The sequence below is a fragment of the Protopterus annectens genome, chromosome 5.part0 (assembly GCF_019279795.1).
Source record: "Protopterus annectens isolate FY-2018-M chromosome 5.part0, PAN1.0, whole genome shotgun sequence".
NCBI lineage: Eukaryota > Metazoa > Chordata > Ceratodontiformes > Protopteridae > Protopterus > Protopterus annectens.
In genome coordinates, this window is record NC_056735.1 from 770,682,034 (window position 1) to 770,701,251 (window position 19,218).

The 19,218-nt window shown below is 42.3% G+C and overlaps 1 protein-coding gene across 3 annotated transcripts in view; it reads left to right on the top strand.

Annotated features, from left to right (window-relative positions):
* ATM (ATM serine/threonine kinase) overlaps positions 1–19,218 on the top strand; it is a 3,174,581-nt gene that overhangs the window by 1,168,506 nt on the left and 1,986,857 nt on the right. For all 3 annotated transcript variants that reach the window (XM_044072618.1, XM_044072619.1, XM_044072620.1), the window contains one exon: positions 14,783–14,952. In XM_044072618.1, the coding sequence (XP_043928553.1) occupies positions 14,783–14,952 (170 nt within the window). The remainder of the gene's footprint in view (positions 1–14,782; positions 14,953–19,218) is intronic.

Below are 19,218 nucleotides of genomic sequence, written 5' to 3' on the forward strand. Positions count from 1 at the left end.
ATATCCTCCACAAAATGAAGAAATCCTTCAGTTGGGAGGCTCAGAATTGCACCTAATCTAAGAAAAGAGTTAGAGAATGTCTTAGGCTTTGTGAGCACAAACCTCTGCCTATTCCCCCAGTTTTAGAGATTTTGGATGAAGTCATCCTGGGCACTTCACTGCAGCTTGACTCCCATACTCCTCCCCCCAGGAAATCTGACGTTTTTTACATGAGAGTTGGACACTCATAAGCATGTTTGTAAGAATACTGTGGCAGATCCCAAGGTGGTACACTGAGGACCCAAGGGAGACAAAGGTAGCACTTCTAGGAGCTCCTTGTCTCATGATGAAGAGGATAAGACCCTGAACAGATTTGTAAGAAAGTGTACACATCAGCTACCCTGGTCATGAGAGCTTTAAATTATCAGTTACATATGGTGTCATTCCAGGAATGTGCCCTGAGCCAGATAAAACCAAAAAATGGAAGATATGAAACTAGACAGAGCTCCCCAGAAAGAGTTGTTAGTACTTTGCAACACTTGCTTTCAGGTTAAAAAACATTCTTTACAGTCTGGTGTTGATGCTTTGGAAGCATTAAGCAAGACAGCTCCATCTAGGTCTGTTAATAGGAGACATTCTTGATTGAAAGAGCAGTCTTTTCCTGATCATGTAAAATCAGAAATCCTTGATGCTTCACTGGACAGTGAAATCCTGTTTTGAAAAATGTGGCAAAGTCCCTAGGGACTATCAGTGACTTTATGCAGGTTCAGACCCTGAGGTTTAGTAAGAATTACCTTACAAAATCCTGTGTTTTTCTGCCATGTAGCCTAGCCCAAGGAACAAAAGGACCAGGAGAGAAGGACGGTAAAGAAGGTGGCAAGCTAAACAAGAACTTAGGCCAAGTAGACCCCACTCCTGGGGGTCCCAGCAGAGAGCAGATGTAACTCAGCAGAACAGCTACCTGCCTCCCCCCCCCCCCCACAAGTCCCACTCCAATCCTATTTCCATTATCCAGCAAAGCTCGGAGGCAAGATCTCCTTCTTCATAAGTAGGTGGCACAACATTACCCAGGACAATTGGGTTTTCTAAATCATAAGGATAGGGTACAAACTGCAGTTTACTTCCCTTCTAAGACTTGCAGGTATCTCCTCAGTTCCAAAAGGGCAACTCAGGTAGACTCAGATCCAAGTAAAGCTGCTTTTAGATCAGACCATCATAGAACCAGTCCCTCAAAAAGAGTTAGGAACAGGGTACTACTCTAGTCACTTCCTAGAACTAAGGTAAGAAGGAACCTGAAGACCAATTCTAGACCTGTCAAAGTTAAACAGATTCTTGCTGGTCTCGAAGTTCAAGATCCTTACTCATTAGGCCAAGCTGGTGGCATAGAGGGATAAAGCCCTGACTATGGCCCAGTCGACCCAGGTGTGATTAGTGTCTTGGGCAATTGTTAGTGTCAGGGAGGGATGAGCATACCCATCCTGTGTGAAGTACATTCATCTGTTTCATCAATGACACTTCCTTAGAGGAAGTGTGATCCAAAGAGCGCAGTTGCCTTCAGACGTAATCAGTGAGAGTGGGAGGCAGTGAAGGAAGTGGATAGGGCATATAAAGAAAAAACCAGGAAGATGCAAAAATTCCCAAGCCCCCAGGACACCCTTAAAATCCAGTACCAGCCCAGCAGTGCAAGTGTAAATTCCAAGGGGGTAGGCGATCAGCTGAAAGACCCACCATGAACACTGGGGAGCCCGGACAGTTAAATGATGTCCCAAGGGAGCAAAAAAAAAAAAAAGATGCTTACTATTCCAATGCTCCTGGGCATCACCTTGCATTTAAAAGATGCCTACTGCCACAAATCCATAGCAAAGGAACACAGGAGATGTTCATCGTGCATACAGCTGCAGTCATAATGAAGCAGAAGCAGTTCGCAAGTGCCGGTCGGCCAGCTCCTGAGATTTACGAAAATATTTCAGCCGAAGTCTTCTTGAAAGCTAAGTACCCCGTTGGGGAAACTTTTCTTGCCTCAGACCGATGTCAGACAAAGTTAATAATTGCATTTCATGTGGGAAGCAAATACCGCATAAGGATTTCCATTCCTTCTGTATTCCTTGCTTAGGCCCAGACCACGACGTCTCGGCCTGCCGTTTTTGTGCTAGATTCAACAAACGCACTATTAAGCGTCGGGCGGAGTTCGCCCACCACTATTTTGGTAAAAAATTTAATTACATTATGTCGTCGGATACTCCGACTCCAGTTTTGAGCCCGAGGTCATTTCTCAAGGACCTAAAGGAATCAAAGCAACTTCAGCTAAGAATCCCACCCCCTTAGATAGGGATTCCCGAGCTTTAGACAGATGAGGTAAAAAAGTGTACACCTCTACTACTCTTGCTATTAGAGCATTTAATTGTCAGTTCCACATGCTGAAATATCATCAACATACCATGGAACTCCTCAAACAAAAAATGTCTTCTTTTCCTGCTTGTGCAGAAAATAAAGAATTACAAGAGTTAATGCATTCTGCAAGTCAAGTAACTAAACCTTACATTGTGGTTTTGATGCCCTAGAAGCATCTTACAGGGCAGCAATCACTGGTTCTGTCCTTAGAAGGTATGCTTGGCTAAAGGAACAGACCTTGCCAGACCATGTCAAATCGAAAATTATTGGACGCACCCTTGAACAAAGACAGCTTATTTGGCACCAAGGCAGAAGAGGTCTTAAAAAAGATGGAAGAAAAAGCTAAATCTATGCAGACAGTTAAAGACTTCTTACAGGTCCAGCCACCGAGGTACAGTAGGTATTGCCCCTCCAAGCACTGTTCCTTTCCTGCCCCCTTCAGGCCAGCTCAGCCCAGGCCCGGGGGAAGCAACCCCCCCCCCCGACAACAGCCCCAGGGAATGCAGAGATCTAAGCAATGGAGTTCCTCCTCTTCAAAAACAGGGAGTGCAAAACCACCCCCGTATGGGAAGAACTCACAATCACTTTACACTTAGGTTCATAGGTTCATAGGTTTATACTAGGCTATCTGCCCTAGGGCATTTATAAGCCTAGCCCAAAGTTATGTGGCTTTCACCACCCCTTAAGTTTGAAAGGTACTATGCCCATTAGTTTACCATGCCTCTGTCCAGCAGTGACACTGAGGTGATCCCCGGGGTAAACCTGCGATCTCCCATCCATTTGTCAAGATTTCTCTTGAACAGGGCCAGCGAGGTGCTCTGCCTCACATGTACCAGGATTTTGTTCCACAGCATAGGGAGTCTCTGGGTGATGAATCTGTCCCTCCAGCATGTCCTATTTATAACTGTGTTAAGGTTTAAGTCTCTTCCTCTTGTATTTCTTATGGATTTAGATTTTTTGAGGTGGAGCATGTCCATCAATTCCGGGTTAGACATGGCCTTGTACGTTAGGCACAGGTCACCTCTGAGCAGACGATATGCGACTGAATAGAGCTGGAGTTCCTTCAGTCGGGCAGCATAAGACATATTTTTGAGACCCTTTATCCTTTTGGTGAGGAACTTTTCTGGCCTTTCCAATTGCTGCAGGTGTCTGGTAAGATACATTCCGAATGGGGCATTGTACTCAATCATTGGTCTGATGAGTGATGAGTACAGGGGAACAATGACCTCCCTTGATCTAGATGTGAATCCCTTCATGATCAGGTGGGCAATGTAGAAGGTTTTCCTAACTTCCTTGGCAACGTGGGTGTCAAATGAAAGGTTACTGTCAACCTGGGTCCCCAGATCCCTGATGACCTCTTCTGTGCTTAGTGGATTGCCACCTATATGGTAGCTAGGGGTAACCTTGTTTTTCCCGAAGGGTATGACTATGCATTTTCTGGCGTTTAACTTTAGGCCATGGCTTTGGCACCAGTTATCCGTTTCTATGAGACCCTTCTGGAGGATATCTGTGTCTAATGTGTTTTCAACTATGGCGCCCAATTTGCAGTCATCTGCAAACTTTGTCAGCCATAATCCTCCTGTGTTTGCCTGTACTTCTGAAAAGTAGATGCCGAACAAGAGGGGGCCCAGGACTGAGCCTTGTGGGACACCACTTGTGACCGGCTTGGAGTCTGACATGGCGCCAGCCACTCTGATCCTGTGGGTTCTGTCACTTAGCCAGTTTGCAACCCATCTTGTGACGTATGGGTTTACATTTAAGTTGGTAAGTTTTTCTATGATACCCGAGTGGAGTATTGTGTCAAAGCTTTTGCAAGGTCAAGGTAAGCTGTGTGGACTGCCTTGCCCTCATCAATGGCCTTGGTGACTGTTTCAAAAAAAATCAACCAAGTTTAAAAGGCATGATCTGCCCTTGACAAAGCCAAACTGGGTTGGATCCAATGTCTGTAAGTCCCCTATGTCTTTATTTATGAGTTCCATTATGATCCTCTCCATAGCTTTGCAGACTAGGCTTGTCAAGCTGATGGGGTGGTAATTTCCAGGGTCAGTGGAGGCACCGCCTTTGTGAAGTGGGACCACAGTTGCCGTACGCCACTCCTTGGGTACGTATCCTGAGGTGAGGCTAAGATTAAACAGCTGCCCTAACAGCGGGTTTAATTCCTCATTGAGTTCGTGAAGCACACAACCGGGGACACCATCTGGTCCCATAGATGCTGTGTTGTTTGCCTTGGAGAGAGCAGTTTTCACCTGAGCATTTGAGATGTGTGGGAGGCTACAATCCGCTGGGATAGATATCTCTCCTTTTGGGGGGGGGGGGGGGGAATTAGCACTGAACCTGTCAGCCAGTATGTTGGCAATGTCTGTTTGTTCAGTGATTTTTACATCATTTTGAACTAATTCTGAGCATATCTGGGAGTTTCCTCCCAGGTATCTAACATAGCTAAAAAAGGCCTTATGATTGTCTTTTGAGTCCTTAGCGACTTTTCTTTCAAAATTTGTCTTGGATGATTTTATGAGCGATCGTAGTTTTTTACTTATAGTGATCAAGGGTGTCTTCCCTTTTAAGGATTTTGCTCTATCTTGTAGTAGCTTTCTCCTTTTATTGTAGAGCTTGTTAATGGCTGGGGTCCACCAGACTGGGTGCTTGCCTTTGGTGCAGAGTGTCTTTGTTTTGTTTGGGATTGCCTGATCCATGCAGTCCTGGAGGTGCTGATAGAAGGCATTTGTAAGTGATTCAGCTGTTTGGGTAATGGTTTCCGCTGGCTCGGGGGCCTTGAAGGAAACCACACCAGTCTGAAGAAGTGTGAAGTTGGCTTTTGAGAAGTTTTTCACTGTGGTCTTTTTTATCTGGTGTGGGGGTGGGACCCCTACCTTTGCCCACCTGCTTGTGCCCCTAGAAGGAAAACTCTCCTTCCACGCAAGCAACTGGGCCACCATTACCGACGACCGATGGGTCCTCAACATAGTGTCTCAGGGATACAAATTTTATTTCCACACTCCGCCAACCCCAAAAGGGTTCCCAGATCTTCCTCTATACCAGTGGGCAGAGGCCAAAAAGCAAGTCTTTTCCCTGTTCTCCACGAGGGCAATACAGCATGTTCCTGCAGAACAGATAGGCCGAGGTTTCTACTCCAGACTCTTCCTGGTTCCCAGAAAAGAGGGCACATGGCACCCCATCCTCGATCTAGTCATTCTAAACACCTTTCTGGTGATACCAAAATTCAAAATGCTCACCCTCCAGCAGCTTTTACCAATGCTTTCCAAGGGTGCTTGGTTAGCCATCCTAGACTTAAAAGAGGCCTACCTACACATCACAGTCAGGGAATTATGCAGGAAATACTTGTGTTTCAGGGCAGAATCTATGCACTTTCAGTTCTCTGTGCTTTCCTTTGGCTTATCCACTGCTCCCATAGTTTCCACAAAATGTCTGGCTCCCGCCATTGCTTTTGCAGACAAAGAAATATTCAAATTTACCCATACTTAGATGACTGCCTGATTCAGGCAGACAGGAAAAGCTGCTGCAGCACCTGACTTTTGTAAAGGACCTACTGACCTCCCTGGGGTAGACTTTCAACGATAAGAAATCAAAACTAGTCCCCACACAAAAAATTGTATTCCTGGGAGCAAGCCTGGACACTGCATCCCAGATGGCATTCCTTACTCCAGACAAACAAGCCTACCTGACAGGCTACTTCTCTCAACTAGCCACCAGAACCCAGTTATCTGCAAGGAAATTCCTGCAAGATCTAGGGTTCATGGCCTCCTGCATTCTACTCAATCCATATGCCAGACTGCATATGAGGAAACTTCAGTGGTACCTAAAAAGCCTTTGGTGTCAACACTCTCAAGACCTGGAAACTCTCATACCAGTGATACCTTGTCTAAGGAAAGATTTTCTTTGGTGGGCAGCAGCATGTAACCACAACAAGGGGCGTCCCTTCTCACAACCCCACGCTGCCCAGACCCTCACCACAGATGCATCAGACTATGCCTGGGGTGCACACCTGGATGACAGGTGCATTCAAGGCCATTGGAGCCCTAATCAAATACATCTGCACATCAGCCAAAAAGAGATGCTAGCTGTCCAGCACGCTCTGACAGCTTTCAGACCCCCTACTCTCCCCGGGGCCTCTACTGATCAAAACAGACAACACCACAGTCATGTGGTATATCAACAAGCAAGGAGGGACTCGCTCTTATCCTCTCTGCAGGCTCGCCATGACCCTTTGGCCTCAGCCATGCAACTACACCTGCTAGCACAATTCCTGCCAGGCTCCCTAAACTTTCTGGCAGACAACTTAAGCAGAAACCTGCTAGACCCACATGAGTGGCAGCTAAACCACAGAACCTTCACCCTTGTAATCCAGAAATGGGGCACCCCGAAGTTGGACCTCTTTGCCTCCCACTTCAGTTATCAGCTCAGCAAATTCTGCACCAGGGAACCTCATAGCAAGGCCTGAAAAGTGGATGCTATATCCTTCCTACGGGTAAACCTCTCGGTCTCTGCATTTATCCCTCTACCACTCATTTCAAGGGTACTGCTCAAAATAAGGGAGGAAAAACCAAGGGCAATCCTGATTGCCCTAGACTGGCCATGCCAGCACTGGTACCCACTGCTGCGCAGCATGTCACCCCTGCCACCATGGCACCTACCTCAGATCACAACACTCCTGACCCAGAGGAATGGAGAATTCATGCATCCCCAGTTGCAGACCCTCAGCCTGGCTTATTCGCTGACCTCTCCTCAAGCTGCTAGCCTAAGCAAACAAGTCCTAGATATGTTATATGTGAGACCAGATCCCCCAGCACTAGAAAATCCTATGTTGACAAGTGGAAAAGATTTTGCACCTGGATCCAGGCTAAGGGAGCCGGAATGGCACAGCCCTCTCTACCTCTCATCCTGGATTACCAACGGATCTACTACACAGTGTTCTATCCTTCTTTTCTATGAAAATTCATGCCTCTGCCATCTCTGCTCATTACAGCACAGAGCCACCTCTCTTCTCATACCCTCTCATCAAACAGTTCCTAAGTGGGGCTAACAACTTAAGGCCACCCAGAAGAGCTCGTACCCCAGTTTGGGACCTTAACTTTATCTTGGAAAAGCTCACCCTACCCTCCTTTGAACCTGCAGCTTCAGCTGAATTAAAATTCCTCTCTTGGAAGACAGCCTTGCTTCTGGCCATCACTTCAGCTAGATGAGTATTAAAGCTACAAGCACTCATGGCTGTAGAGCCTTTCATCATTTCCCATGCTGACAGGGTCTCCCTCAGGATTAACCCATCCTTCATGCCTAAAGTGGTGTCCAGTGTGGTTCTCAACCAATCCATTCATTTGCCCACCTTTTTCCCTATCCCACAAAACAAGGGGAAAGGATTCTGCACTCTCTAGATGTGCACAGACAGCTCAGATTCCATCTGGACAGGACTAAATCTTTTAGAAAACTGATCAATTGGTAGTCAGCTTCGCAGCAAGGGCAGAGGTCAAGGCCATATCCAAAGAAACCATCTCCAAATGGATAACATACTGCATCCATTTCTTCTGCAAACAGCACAGGAAACCGCCCCCAAAGGGGGTCAGGACACATTCCACCAGGGTGACCTCCACCTCTGCAGCTTTTCTCAGAGGGTCCCCACCAGGGACATCCTGGAGGCTGTAACATGGACATTTGTTCATACTTTCACCAAGCATTACCACCTGCTTATCTTCTCCAAATCTAGGACAGGCTTTGCCTCCGCAGTCTTGCAGGGCATCCTAGCCAGTCCCCAGTCTTCTTGACTGCCTCCACCCTTTTCTTCAGCTTTGGGAATCAACCCAAATGTGATGACTGCAACAGTGAAACACAAAGAACATAGTACAGTTGTGTACACTTACCATAAATGTAGATGTTTGAGTGTATTCACTGTTGCAGTCCTGGTTTCCCTCCCTCTATCCCCCTTGTCTCTCTCTCTCTCTTTTCTTCAGGGAATTTTTGGTATTTACTTTCTACTGGTGGTGTTTTTCCACCATAACCTAGCTCCCTATTTGGGGGCTCCTGACAGAGCAAGAAAACTGATGTAATGGTGTCAGCTGCCTGATTTTATACCACTAACAACCTGACGTCAGTCCTGGAATGACAGCAACCAATGCAGAAATACTAAGCCTCTGGTATTCGGGCCAACTGAGGGCTACCTCTGGCAGGATAACCCAAATGTGATGACTGTGACAGTGAATACACTCGAACATCTAAGTTTATGGTAAGTGTACACAACTGTTCTTTTTGACACTTGCAAACAAATTTGTATGCTTTTCTGTCACCTCATGGATCTGACAAATCTCTGTTGCTTTGCTCAGTGTCAGATCACTGTCATGAAGCAAAATCTTCCTTACTGCAGCACTATTAATACCACACACAAATCTGTCCTTTATCAGCTCGTCTCAACTGACATGTTTTAGCTCTGTTCCTTAAGTCAGTTATATAAGCTGCAAATGTTTACCCTGGTTTCTGATCTCTTGTGTAAAACAAATGCCTCTCTAATGTAGCATTCATCTGGGGGTTGCACATTTTTCTGTACTTATGCCTCAAACACTGGGGGCATTCCCTTGATTCAGCTTGCAGACCAATATGTCTGTTTCACCTTTAACTTCATACACTGCTGGTGCATGTACAAATAAACACTGTCTTTCTATGGCCTCAGATCCTGCTAGATTTAACACAATAAATGCCCTGGCACGTGCATCTCTGTCTGCATAAGCTGCTTGTATGAAAATAATGTACTCTTGTTCAGATATTCTTCAGTTCTCTGCAATGTTCTGATTAAACACAAGTGGTTGGGGTTTTCGAAATCAGCCTGCCATATTAACACATAGCCTAGTACAACCTATGAGCCTATGAACCTATCGGCCCTAGGGCCTATACAAGCCTAACCATAACAATTCCCTGGCTGTTTCTTCCCACAATATTTACTTCCCTGGACCCCTGTCTAGCAGGGCGACTAATGTCGCAAATAAGCATGAATGCACTCACACATGTATAGGTAACTGGCATAAACACAACTTGCTTAACACTTTTGTGCTCTGAACTTATTCTTTTTTTCGTTGAGCTTATTGGAGTTATGTGAATGAATAAACTTGTAGTACTTTCGAATAACTGGACTTTGCAAAGTAAACTTCTCTGGTTTCTGGACACTTTATTACACTTTGCGAAATAACTGTTCAGCTTTCTCAATGTTTAATGTGTTTTACGAAATAACTTTCTCGGGCTTCCAGCATCTGCCAAAGATCTGAGGAAAAGCCCTTGTCTGTATATTTTTTAGGTAGATGTTAAATGCTGCCATTTTCTAGCAATGGGGGTTTTGGCCTGAGAATTAGAAGTCGGATATCCAGAAATTGTCATTCTGTAAGCTATCCCAGCAGTAATATTTTAGATAGTAATTGAGAAGTCTCTTAGTGAGACAGAGCATTTTGCATTCTGTCTTGGATCTGACAAAAACTTGGAAGATCCATTCCACATCTGCCTTACTCTATTAGTAAGTTCTTAGGTTACAGTATAATTCTCTTAGATTCAGCCAATTTAGTCAGGAATATAATGAAGCTTAGTTTAGATATTTTTCTTTATGCATTTGAGACTGTCCTGCAATGTCGTTTTAAATATTTCCTGTGGTTTTGAACTCCGATGTCGCTGTGAATATATATTTAGTATTGTCTTGTTCTTTTGTTATTACTAAATATATTTAAACCTTTCATTGTGGCCGATCTGTGTAGAGATATTTAAGTTGAGAGTACTTGCATATTTATTTGGTGACAATGTGTGAGCCACTCCTAAGAGCCTTGCTCTTGGTCAAACTACCATTTGTGTTAATATTAATATTGCACAGGAAGATGGGACACCCTTTATTAAGGGGCTTAAAGTAGCTGATAAGGGGTTCTGGTGGCAGTGGTAACTACCCTGTAGTCTAGGCAGAAGGGGCGAAAGCTAGTAAACCTGTGCCAGCCTCTTCCAGGTGTGTATGTGTAAAACAAATCTCCAAGAGTGTGTGTGTGTGTGTGTATGTGTGTGTGTGTGTCAGCTGCTTGGGCAGGGACACAAAGCACTGGTTGGTCAGAGAGAGAGTGTTGGAGGACTTGGCTTGGAAACCTGGCTAAGGACTCAACTCTAAAGCTGCGCCAGTGTGGAGTCTTATTAGGGATCTGGAGAAAGAGGGAGAAACCAGCCCCAGACTGACTGTGATCTCTGTGTGCTCTTAAGGAAAATTGCACTTGATGCAGAGAGCTGCATCTGGAAATACTGTGTTTATACCTGATATGATCTTTATTCCTCAATGCCATTTGTTAGATAAGAACATCTTGCTTATTTTGAGAGACCAGAAGGCCCAGAACCAGGAAATCATACATCTTTAAATGGAAAAGATTCACAATATTATACCAGCCAAAGGACCAGAAACCCCTGATAGCCTCTCTTCCCTTGATTTTACCTGTCTGGTGGAGCTTTTCGACAAAGGACTCTCTTACTCCTCTATTAAAATCCACTCCTTTGCAGTCTCTGTTCACCTACCAATACCAACCCTCCTTGTTTTCCCGTCCTATGATGAAACAGTTCCACAAAGGCATTATCCAATTAAGACCACCCAGGAAAGCTCATGTGCCATCCTGGGACTCAAGTTTTGTTTGAGAAATTCACCTTATCACACCCTTTTTTAAGCCTATCCTCAGACATTAAGTTCTTATCATGGAAAACAGCATTCCAAGTAGCCATAATTTTAGCCAGGAGAATATTTGAACTACAGGTACTTATGTGTAAAGAACCTTTTCTGAGGATTCATCCAGACAGAATCTCACTGAGAACTAACCCCCACTGTCATGCCCAATGTAGTTACAGAGCTGTCCCTAAATTATGCATTCCTACTTACTTTATTTTTTCCCAAACCTACAGAACCATACTACTTTACACTCCCTGGATGTGTAGAGGCAGCTCAGGATTTACTTGGCTAAAACAAAAAAAAAATCAGAAAGTCTGATTAACTATTCATGGCCTTTGCTCCTAACATGTTAGGCAAACCATTAAGTAAGCAAACAGTCTCTAAGTGGATCAATAACTCTACTTCCTTTTGTTACAAACATCATAGCAAAAAAGTGTATATTAAGACTTAATCCACAAATGCGACAGCTACCACTGCTGCTTTTAATGGGGGGGGTCACCCGAGATTTTCTGGAAGTAGCCAACTGATTCTCAGTCCATACTTTTTCAAAGCACTATAGCTTAGCCGTTACATCTACAGCCAGAGCTTGGGTTTGCTTCTGCAGTCTTTGTGAATCTTCCCAAGAAGTTATTACTGCATCAGTGAAACATGATAAACATAGTACACCTGTGTATATTTGGCATAAATGTAGATGTTCAAGTATCTTCACTCTTGCAGTAGCATTCCTCCCCCTTCTTCTTGACTCTGGGTTGGCGGTAGGCTGGCTTCTGTCCCTCTCCTTTAGGGCCCCCCCCCTTTTCAGGTCTCTTTATCCTTACCCTGCAGGACACAGCATTTTCTGCTTGAGAGTAGCTGTATTTAAATGTTTTTGATTGAGTTGCTGTTGGCTTATTCTAATTTTGGGTCTAACAAAAAGTTATGAGTTTTCCTTAACTGTATTTAACTGACTAATGTCCATTTCAACTTCATAGGATAACAGAGACTGTAAATTACCAGAGCAGTGGAAAAGGACACATCATGGATGTTCTGACAACATGCACTGGTAGAAGTGTGTTGTGTTTCCATGTGTGTGTTTTATTGTGCATGTGTGAGAGTGACTACAGAGGAGGTATTCCAGTGCTAACATGATGCATTTGCTGTTAACTACCCCGGGAAAGTGCTGATCTGCACTTCACAATAGTTAACTGCACTTCACAGACATGCAAATTACCCAAAAATAAGGATGTTCCTTACTGCAGCTAAGGTGTCTGTGAATTGCAAAGTATCACTCCATTATTTAGATAGGTTCATAGGTGTGCACTAGGCTAATGGCCCTGGAGCCTTCACAAGCCTAGCCCATAGGACTACCCTGGCATTGTGCCACCAGACCATAGTTCCCAGTGCCTCTGTCGAGTAGAGCCACTGGAGTGATCCCTGAGGTGAATTTCTATTTCCCATCCACTCATCAAGATCTCTCTTGAAGAGGGGCCAGTGAGGTACTCTGTTTGACATGTATGGGAAGTCTATTCCATAGCATGGGCCCTCCAGCTTGTTCTCTTGATTGTGGTAATGAGGTTAAGGTCTCTGAAGCATGTGGTGTGGAGGGATTGGGATTTCTTTAGATGTAGCATTTCTAACAGAGCTGGGTCAGACATGGCTTTCTAAGTCAAGCAGAGATCCCCTCTAGGTAGGTGATATGAGACAGAGAATAGTTGGAGGTTTTTGAGTCTGTCCATACAGGGCAAGTGTTAAAGGCCTGGGATCCTCTGTGAGGTACTTTTGCAGCTTCTCCAGTTGTTGCAGGTTCTAGTGAGGTACATGCCAAATGGGGCATTGTACTCTATGACTGGCCTAATGAAGGAAGGGTAGAGGGGAGACCCTGACCTCTTTCTTCCTGGATGCAAAACCTTTAGTAATGAGATGTGCCACATAGGACTTTCTGACCCCAGTGGCAATGTGGTGGTCAAAACAGTGGTTGCCGTCAACTTGTTCCCACATCTCTTGTAACGCCTTCTGTGTTCAGTGGGCTACCTTCAATGTGGTAATTCATCGGAATCTGTTTTTTCCCAAAGGGGGTGACGACACATTTGTTTGGCATTGCGCTTAAGGCCATGGTTCTGACACCAGTCGTTGGTCTCAGTGAGGCCTTTCTATAGAATGTCAACATCACTTGGGGATTTAATAATAGCGCCAAACTTGCAATCGTCTGTGAACTTTGTCAGCCAGGGTCCCTTCGTGTTGGCCTGGACTTCAGAGAAGTAGATACCAAACAGGGGAGGATCCAGGACCGAACCCTGTGGGACTCCACTCGTAGCTGGTCACCATTCTGACTTGGAGTCCGCTAGTTTCACACTGTGGGTTCTATCTGTAAGCCAGTTTGCACCCCACCTAGTGATATAGGAGTTGATGCCTAGCTTACTGAGTTTTTCTATGACTCCTGAATGGGGAATGGTATCAGTGGCCTTGGCCAGATCCAAGGTAAGCTGTGTGGATCACCTTGTCCTAACATTTGATCCTTTTATTCCCTTTTGGCAAGAAGGATCCTTATTCAGTTTTATTTTTATCTGATGAGATAAAAACACACTGTTGCTAACTGCTTAGAGCAGTGTTCATGTTTACAACTCCCCCAAAAAGAAATCCAGCTTAATATCTCAACATTTGTAGACACTGTGAGCAGCAGATTGTGGTGTCATTTACAAAAAAAAATTGTTTTTACTGCATCAAGGAAATCATTTTACAGCTGTGCCCTTATCAGTGTAGTCTATATTCATGAACATTTTTAGCTTCTGGCTGATCAAAACCAAGACATAATAGCATGGAGTGAGACTCTTGTGTCAAAAGAGAATGCAGGATTTTGTGGTGTTGGCTTGAAGCAAATTTAAATGCCTCATTCTTATTTTATATAGCAGTATTGTATAAATGTCTGCCTGAAATATTTTTTTAATTAGCATTCCTGTATCAATAAGCTGTATTTTAAATTAAGCTTTGTAAATTGCTAATTAGTATCTTTAGATTAGCAGCTTATCTTTAGGTAATACCCTTGCATTACTTCTCAGTGTCGCCCTTCAACAGGTAGATTTTCCTATCTACTTTAGACACGGATTTGCCTTCAGAGCAGAACATCCACTGAGATGTTTGCTTGCATTCTGTCAGCACAGAACCCATAATGAATCGCCTGATCAGGTCTGCACCAAATTCCCGTGAATGGAAGTTGAATCCAAAGGCCTTCCACAACTGTTTTTGCTTCGTGTAGAGCAGTCCAACTTCCTTGGACCAGGATGCCATACCCTTGCCTATAAGTTTGGCAACATAGAACTATTTTCTGAGCTATGTATTAGTTAAAGACCAAATTACTGTCTACATATGTTTTCAGATTCCTTACTACTAGATCAACTCTTTGAGGTGTCTTATGGATGCAGTAGTTAACCTGGGTCGACAGTTTCCCAAAAGGCATTATAATGCATTTTTTAGCATTGAGTTTTAGGCTATGGCTTTGATACCAGTTATTTGTCTGTGTTAAACCCTCTTGCAGGATGTTGGTATCTTGGGGTAATCTATAATAGCTCCCAATTTACAGTCATCTGTGAACATGGTAAGCCAGAGGCCGTGAACTGTAGTCAAGATCCTATACTTTTATACTTTGTCTTGTGTTACATTCTCTTCAACAGTGATTTACATTGTGCTAGGTTACTTTTATTCAAAATCAATTGTTAAGGTAGACATTAACAGTTCCTTTTTATATAATTTGCTTTGCAGGTCCTTGAAACTGTGTCAAAGTCGGTGGGTTACAGGAACTTGGAAGTCTTCATGAATTCGCACTTGGATTATCTGGTTTTTGAATGGCTGAGAGTGACTGATACTAATTATACCTTGTCTACTTTTCCTTGTATATTGCTTAATTACTCAACTCTTGAAGAGTTTTACAGGTAAAAATGTAATCTCTTTTAGATATTTAATGTATTTCTGTACTTCCATATTTCATGTAATTTACACACTTTGTATCCAAATTGGAATTTATAAGTTGTGCTTCTGGAGTATATATTTTGTATTTTTTAGTAATACTTAAAATATAAATGATGGGTGAAAATACTCATTAAACCTTCATTTGTAGACTGCAATTTCATTTAGTTTGTAGATTTACATGTTAATTAGTACTTTAGTTAGTATGTGGGTTTGCATGCTAATTAATATTTCAGTGATGAAAAAACACACAAGCAAAGCACCAAAATGAAAACACTATCAGGAGCTCAGCATCCAATAACCAATGAGTAGGGTTGAATTCTCGTAATATTTTATTCTGGTACCTCGGCATTTCACCTTTAAAGGAATAATATGATAACACAAAACCCCTCCTTTTATACATGTCTCTTTCAAAAGACAATTAAGATTAATTGATATTAATCAGTGAAAATCAATCACTTAGTTAAAGCAATGCAAACCATTAATCATTCAAAACTCATTAAGATTCTTTCAAAGCACTTTTTAAAACCCTTTTGAAAGTTGTATTACAACACTTTCAACATTATTTTACTAACATATTTCTAAGCCAGTATGCTGGGGTGCCCTCTGTGCGGAGTCTGCATGTCCTCCCTGTGGTCATGTGGGTTTCCTCTGGGTGCTCCGGTTTCCTCCCACATTCCAAAGACATGCTGTAGGTGGACTGGACACTCTAAATTGGCCCTAGGTGTGAGTGCGTGCATGTGTGTGCCTTCTGTGGAAGGTTGGGTGCCAGGCTGGCAACTCGACACTGTAAAAACTCCACTGCCAATCGTGAGCGGACAGGTGATCCACTGTAGCGACCCCTAACTGGGAAAAGCCGAAAGAAGAAGAAGCAGATGAAGATTTCTAAGCCAGTATCTTAATAAATAACTTGGGCCAAAAGTTGAACATACCATTTCACAAAACATCATTGAAAAATACCATTTTTGTCCCTGAAAAAAGATTAGTAATTACTATCAATATTCATTAATCTGGGTTGCAGTGTTCTGTAGTTTATCATCCTGCATTCCAACTTATCCAGCTCATTTTTGAAACTTCCCCCGTGCTCCATGAATGGACGTGCCAGCACACTAAAAAACAAACTTTTGTAACAATGTGTTCTGCAGCTGGACTCAGTTTCTTTTTCTAATGTCCCCCAAGTGTTCAGTAATTCTTACTTTTACCCTTCTTTTAGTTTGCCCAATATACCACTTTACCTTTTCACAGTCCCAACCTATAATATAAACTGCACTCTGTGAACTACAATGAAAAGTTTCTGTGGCTCTATAAAGTTTCCCATTTATTTTCCATCTGTCCAAATTTCTAGCTGCATTGCAAATAATGCAATTCCCACAAGGACACATGCCCACTTTGCCCTTCTTAAGAGGCTGGGCAGATTTTACATTGAGCATTTCTTTTAAACGGCTATACCTACCATAGGAGAAAGACACATGGTTAGAAAAAAGTTTACCCACACTACCATCTTCCCTCACCATGTACCAAATTTTTCTAATCACCTCCTCTACTACATGAGAGAACGCAGAGAATTTAGTCACAAAGAAGAATTTTTCTTCCTTCATCACATTATTTATAGTATCCTCATCCAATCTTCTTCAGTGAAAGAATTCCTGCTTTCTGTCTAAGGTTCTCCCAAATATACATTTCCTGGCAGTTTGCAACAGCTCTTCTGGATAACCCTGAGGTACCAGAGTAAAATATTATGAGAATTCTACCCTATTCATTGGTTATTGGATGCTGAGCTCCTGATATTGTGTTTTTTCGTAATTAACATTTCAAACCTATATTAAATTACTAATTACCCACATTGTATTTACTGCATTTTTTTCAGATGAAATATTAACATTTAACATGAGTGTTTTGTTTTACTGAGGTTTACATCTTGTGAGTCAGACTTCTGGTTGTTGTTGCTTGCTAAGTTCTTTGCTGCTTTCTGCATGTGGACAGAGCAATCTGTTTTGCACCTGTTAGGTACAGCTGCAGTTACCTTCCCACCCTCCAGATAAGAAAACGTATGCTTAAAAGTGAAGTGCAGAATCTTTCTGGTTTCAGAAACACGGTTAATTTTCATTCTTTACCAAAGCAATTTCTGTGAACTTGTTTGCAAATTTATTCATATGTTGTAATTTAATGGTGGTTATTCCTCGGTGGTAGATGTGAAACACAAGGAAAATAGGATCCAGGAAGTCAGTAAACTGAGTCAGTGACAATAAAACCAGTAAAATCCAAAAAGCACTCCGGACTCAGAAACGCCAATAAATAAAAACTTTTAATCTTACAAAGCTATTGGGATTTTTCCCTTCATCAGTGTTAAAAAAAAAACAATCCAAAAAACATCAGTTACTTAAATTCTAAATTCACATTTCATCACAAAACAGTCTCCAATCAGAACACAGAATTAAATGTAGTAAAAGATTTAAAAAAAAGTATTCACCACATAATTTTTAAAATTCAGCATTAGAAAACTATATCAGATGATATTGCCAGGCAGGTCTCCTATCCAAGTACTAACCAAGCCCAACACTGCTTAGCTTCTAGCATCAAACAGGATCATTGGGACAAAATCCCAGTCCATGTTAGGCAGAGCCCCTCACTGACCCTCTTCAAGAGAGATCTTGACGAGTGGATGGGAGATCGTAAATTTACCCCTAGGATCTCTTCTGTGTCCATGCTAGGCAGATGCACAGTAAACTAACCTTAAAAATGCTATCGTCTGTGACCTACTATACAGAGGCACAGTCAACCAATCTAAAAGGGTGGCGAAAGCCAAACACACTCTGGCTAGGTTTATAAATGCCCTAGGGCAGATAGCCTAGTATCAACCTATGAACCTATGTTTATTCAAGGTAGTATGACTATCTAAGCAAGTAATGATGCTTTAGTGTATATGTTTTTTCAATTTATTTTGTTTCTGCTTCAAAATTGGATTTAAACTAAAGGCTGAATTAATACCAGGTTCATAGTCGGTCTGTAACCATAAAATCCTTTTGTATTCAATGGTTTCTAGTTTATTATTAAGACTGCCACCTCTATAGTTTTTAGCTAACACATAAATAGCCCTAAAGTTAAATTTATGATCAGAACCATAGTCAGACACATGCTTATCAAGGCAACTAGTACTAACATTTCTTCTTCTGTCCGATTGATGTTCTGTAATATGTTCTTTTAGTTTCCTGGTACTTTTTCCTACATAAAAAGACTAGTACACTTTGAACAAGTAGCCAAATACATTATGTTACTAGTAGTGCAAGTGGTAGCAAAGTTAAAGCAGTAGATATTTCCTGTAACAGGATGGACAAATTTGTGGTTGCTACATATTTATTTCCAACAAATACAGTTGTAACAGGGAAAAGTGCCAAACTTACTATTGGATTTATGAGCGGCAATTTCCTTAACATCTTTGTAACAGAGACGTTTAAGGTTCTGACTATCCTTGTATATAAAACTGTTTTTTTTACCAATAATCTGCCTCACTTCAGGTAGAGCCTTTAAAATTGCTGAATTATCTGAGACAGTTTCCTTACTCCATCTGTTGTTCTATTAAAAGGAGTACTATACCTTATCCCTGTTTGCTCATTGTTCCTAGAAGGCATGGACTCTTGGTTCACATTACCTGTAAAATAAGGTTTTGCAGCTCCTTGTCTGTCACTAATGACATCACATTTTAGTCCTTGTAACAGTCCATTGTCATAGTCTCTGTCCTTAAATTCTTGTATCATATTATCCACCTGTTGCATACAGACATTAATATCTGTGTTCAACGTACTGGCCCTTAACATTTAACTCTTTGCAATGGCTTTAAAAATATGAATGGCATGCATACTTTTCTGATGAAGGTATCTGTTAGCTTGTACTTCTCTTCTGTATATGCTGGTAGATAGGCTATCTTCACATTTACTGATTTTAACATCTAAAAACAGATTTTCTGACAGCAGTCATTGAGCTTAAACTGAAGAAAGCTAGTAGTAGTATTTAAATAGCTGACAGCTGGTCAGTTCTTGCACACCACCCTACCAAATAAGGAAGATATTGTCCACAAAGTGTTTAAAAAATGGATTACACTTTGAAAAAGGAGAAGTAGGACTAAGGACATATTCAACTTCCCAGTTATTAAGGGCCAAGTTTACATATGCATTTGCAATGGGAGTGCCCATCACCACATTAGGTATCTGATGATAAACTTGATTTTCAAATAT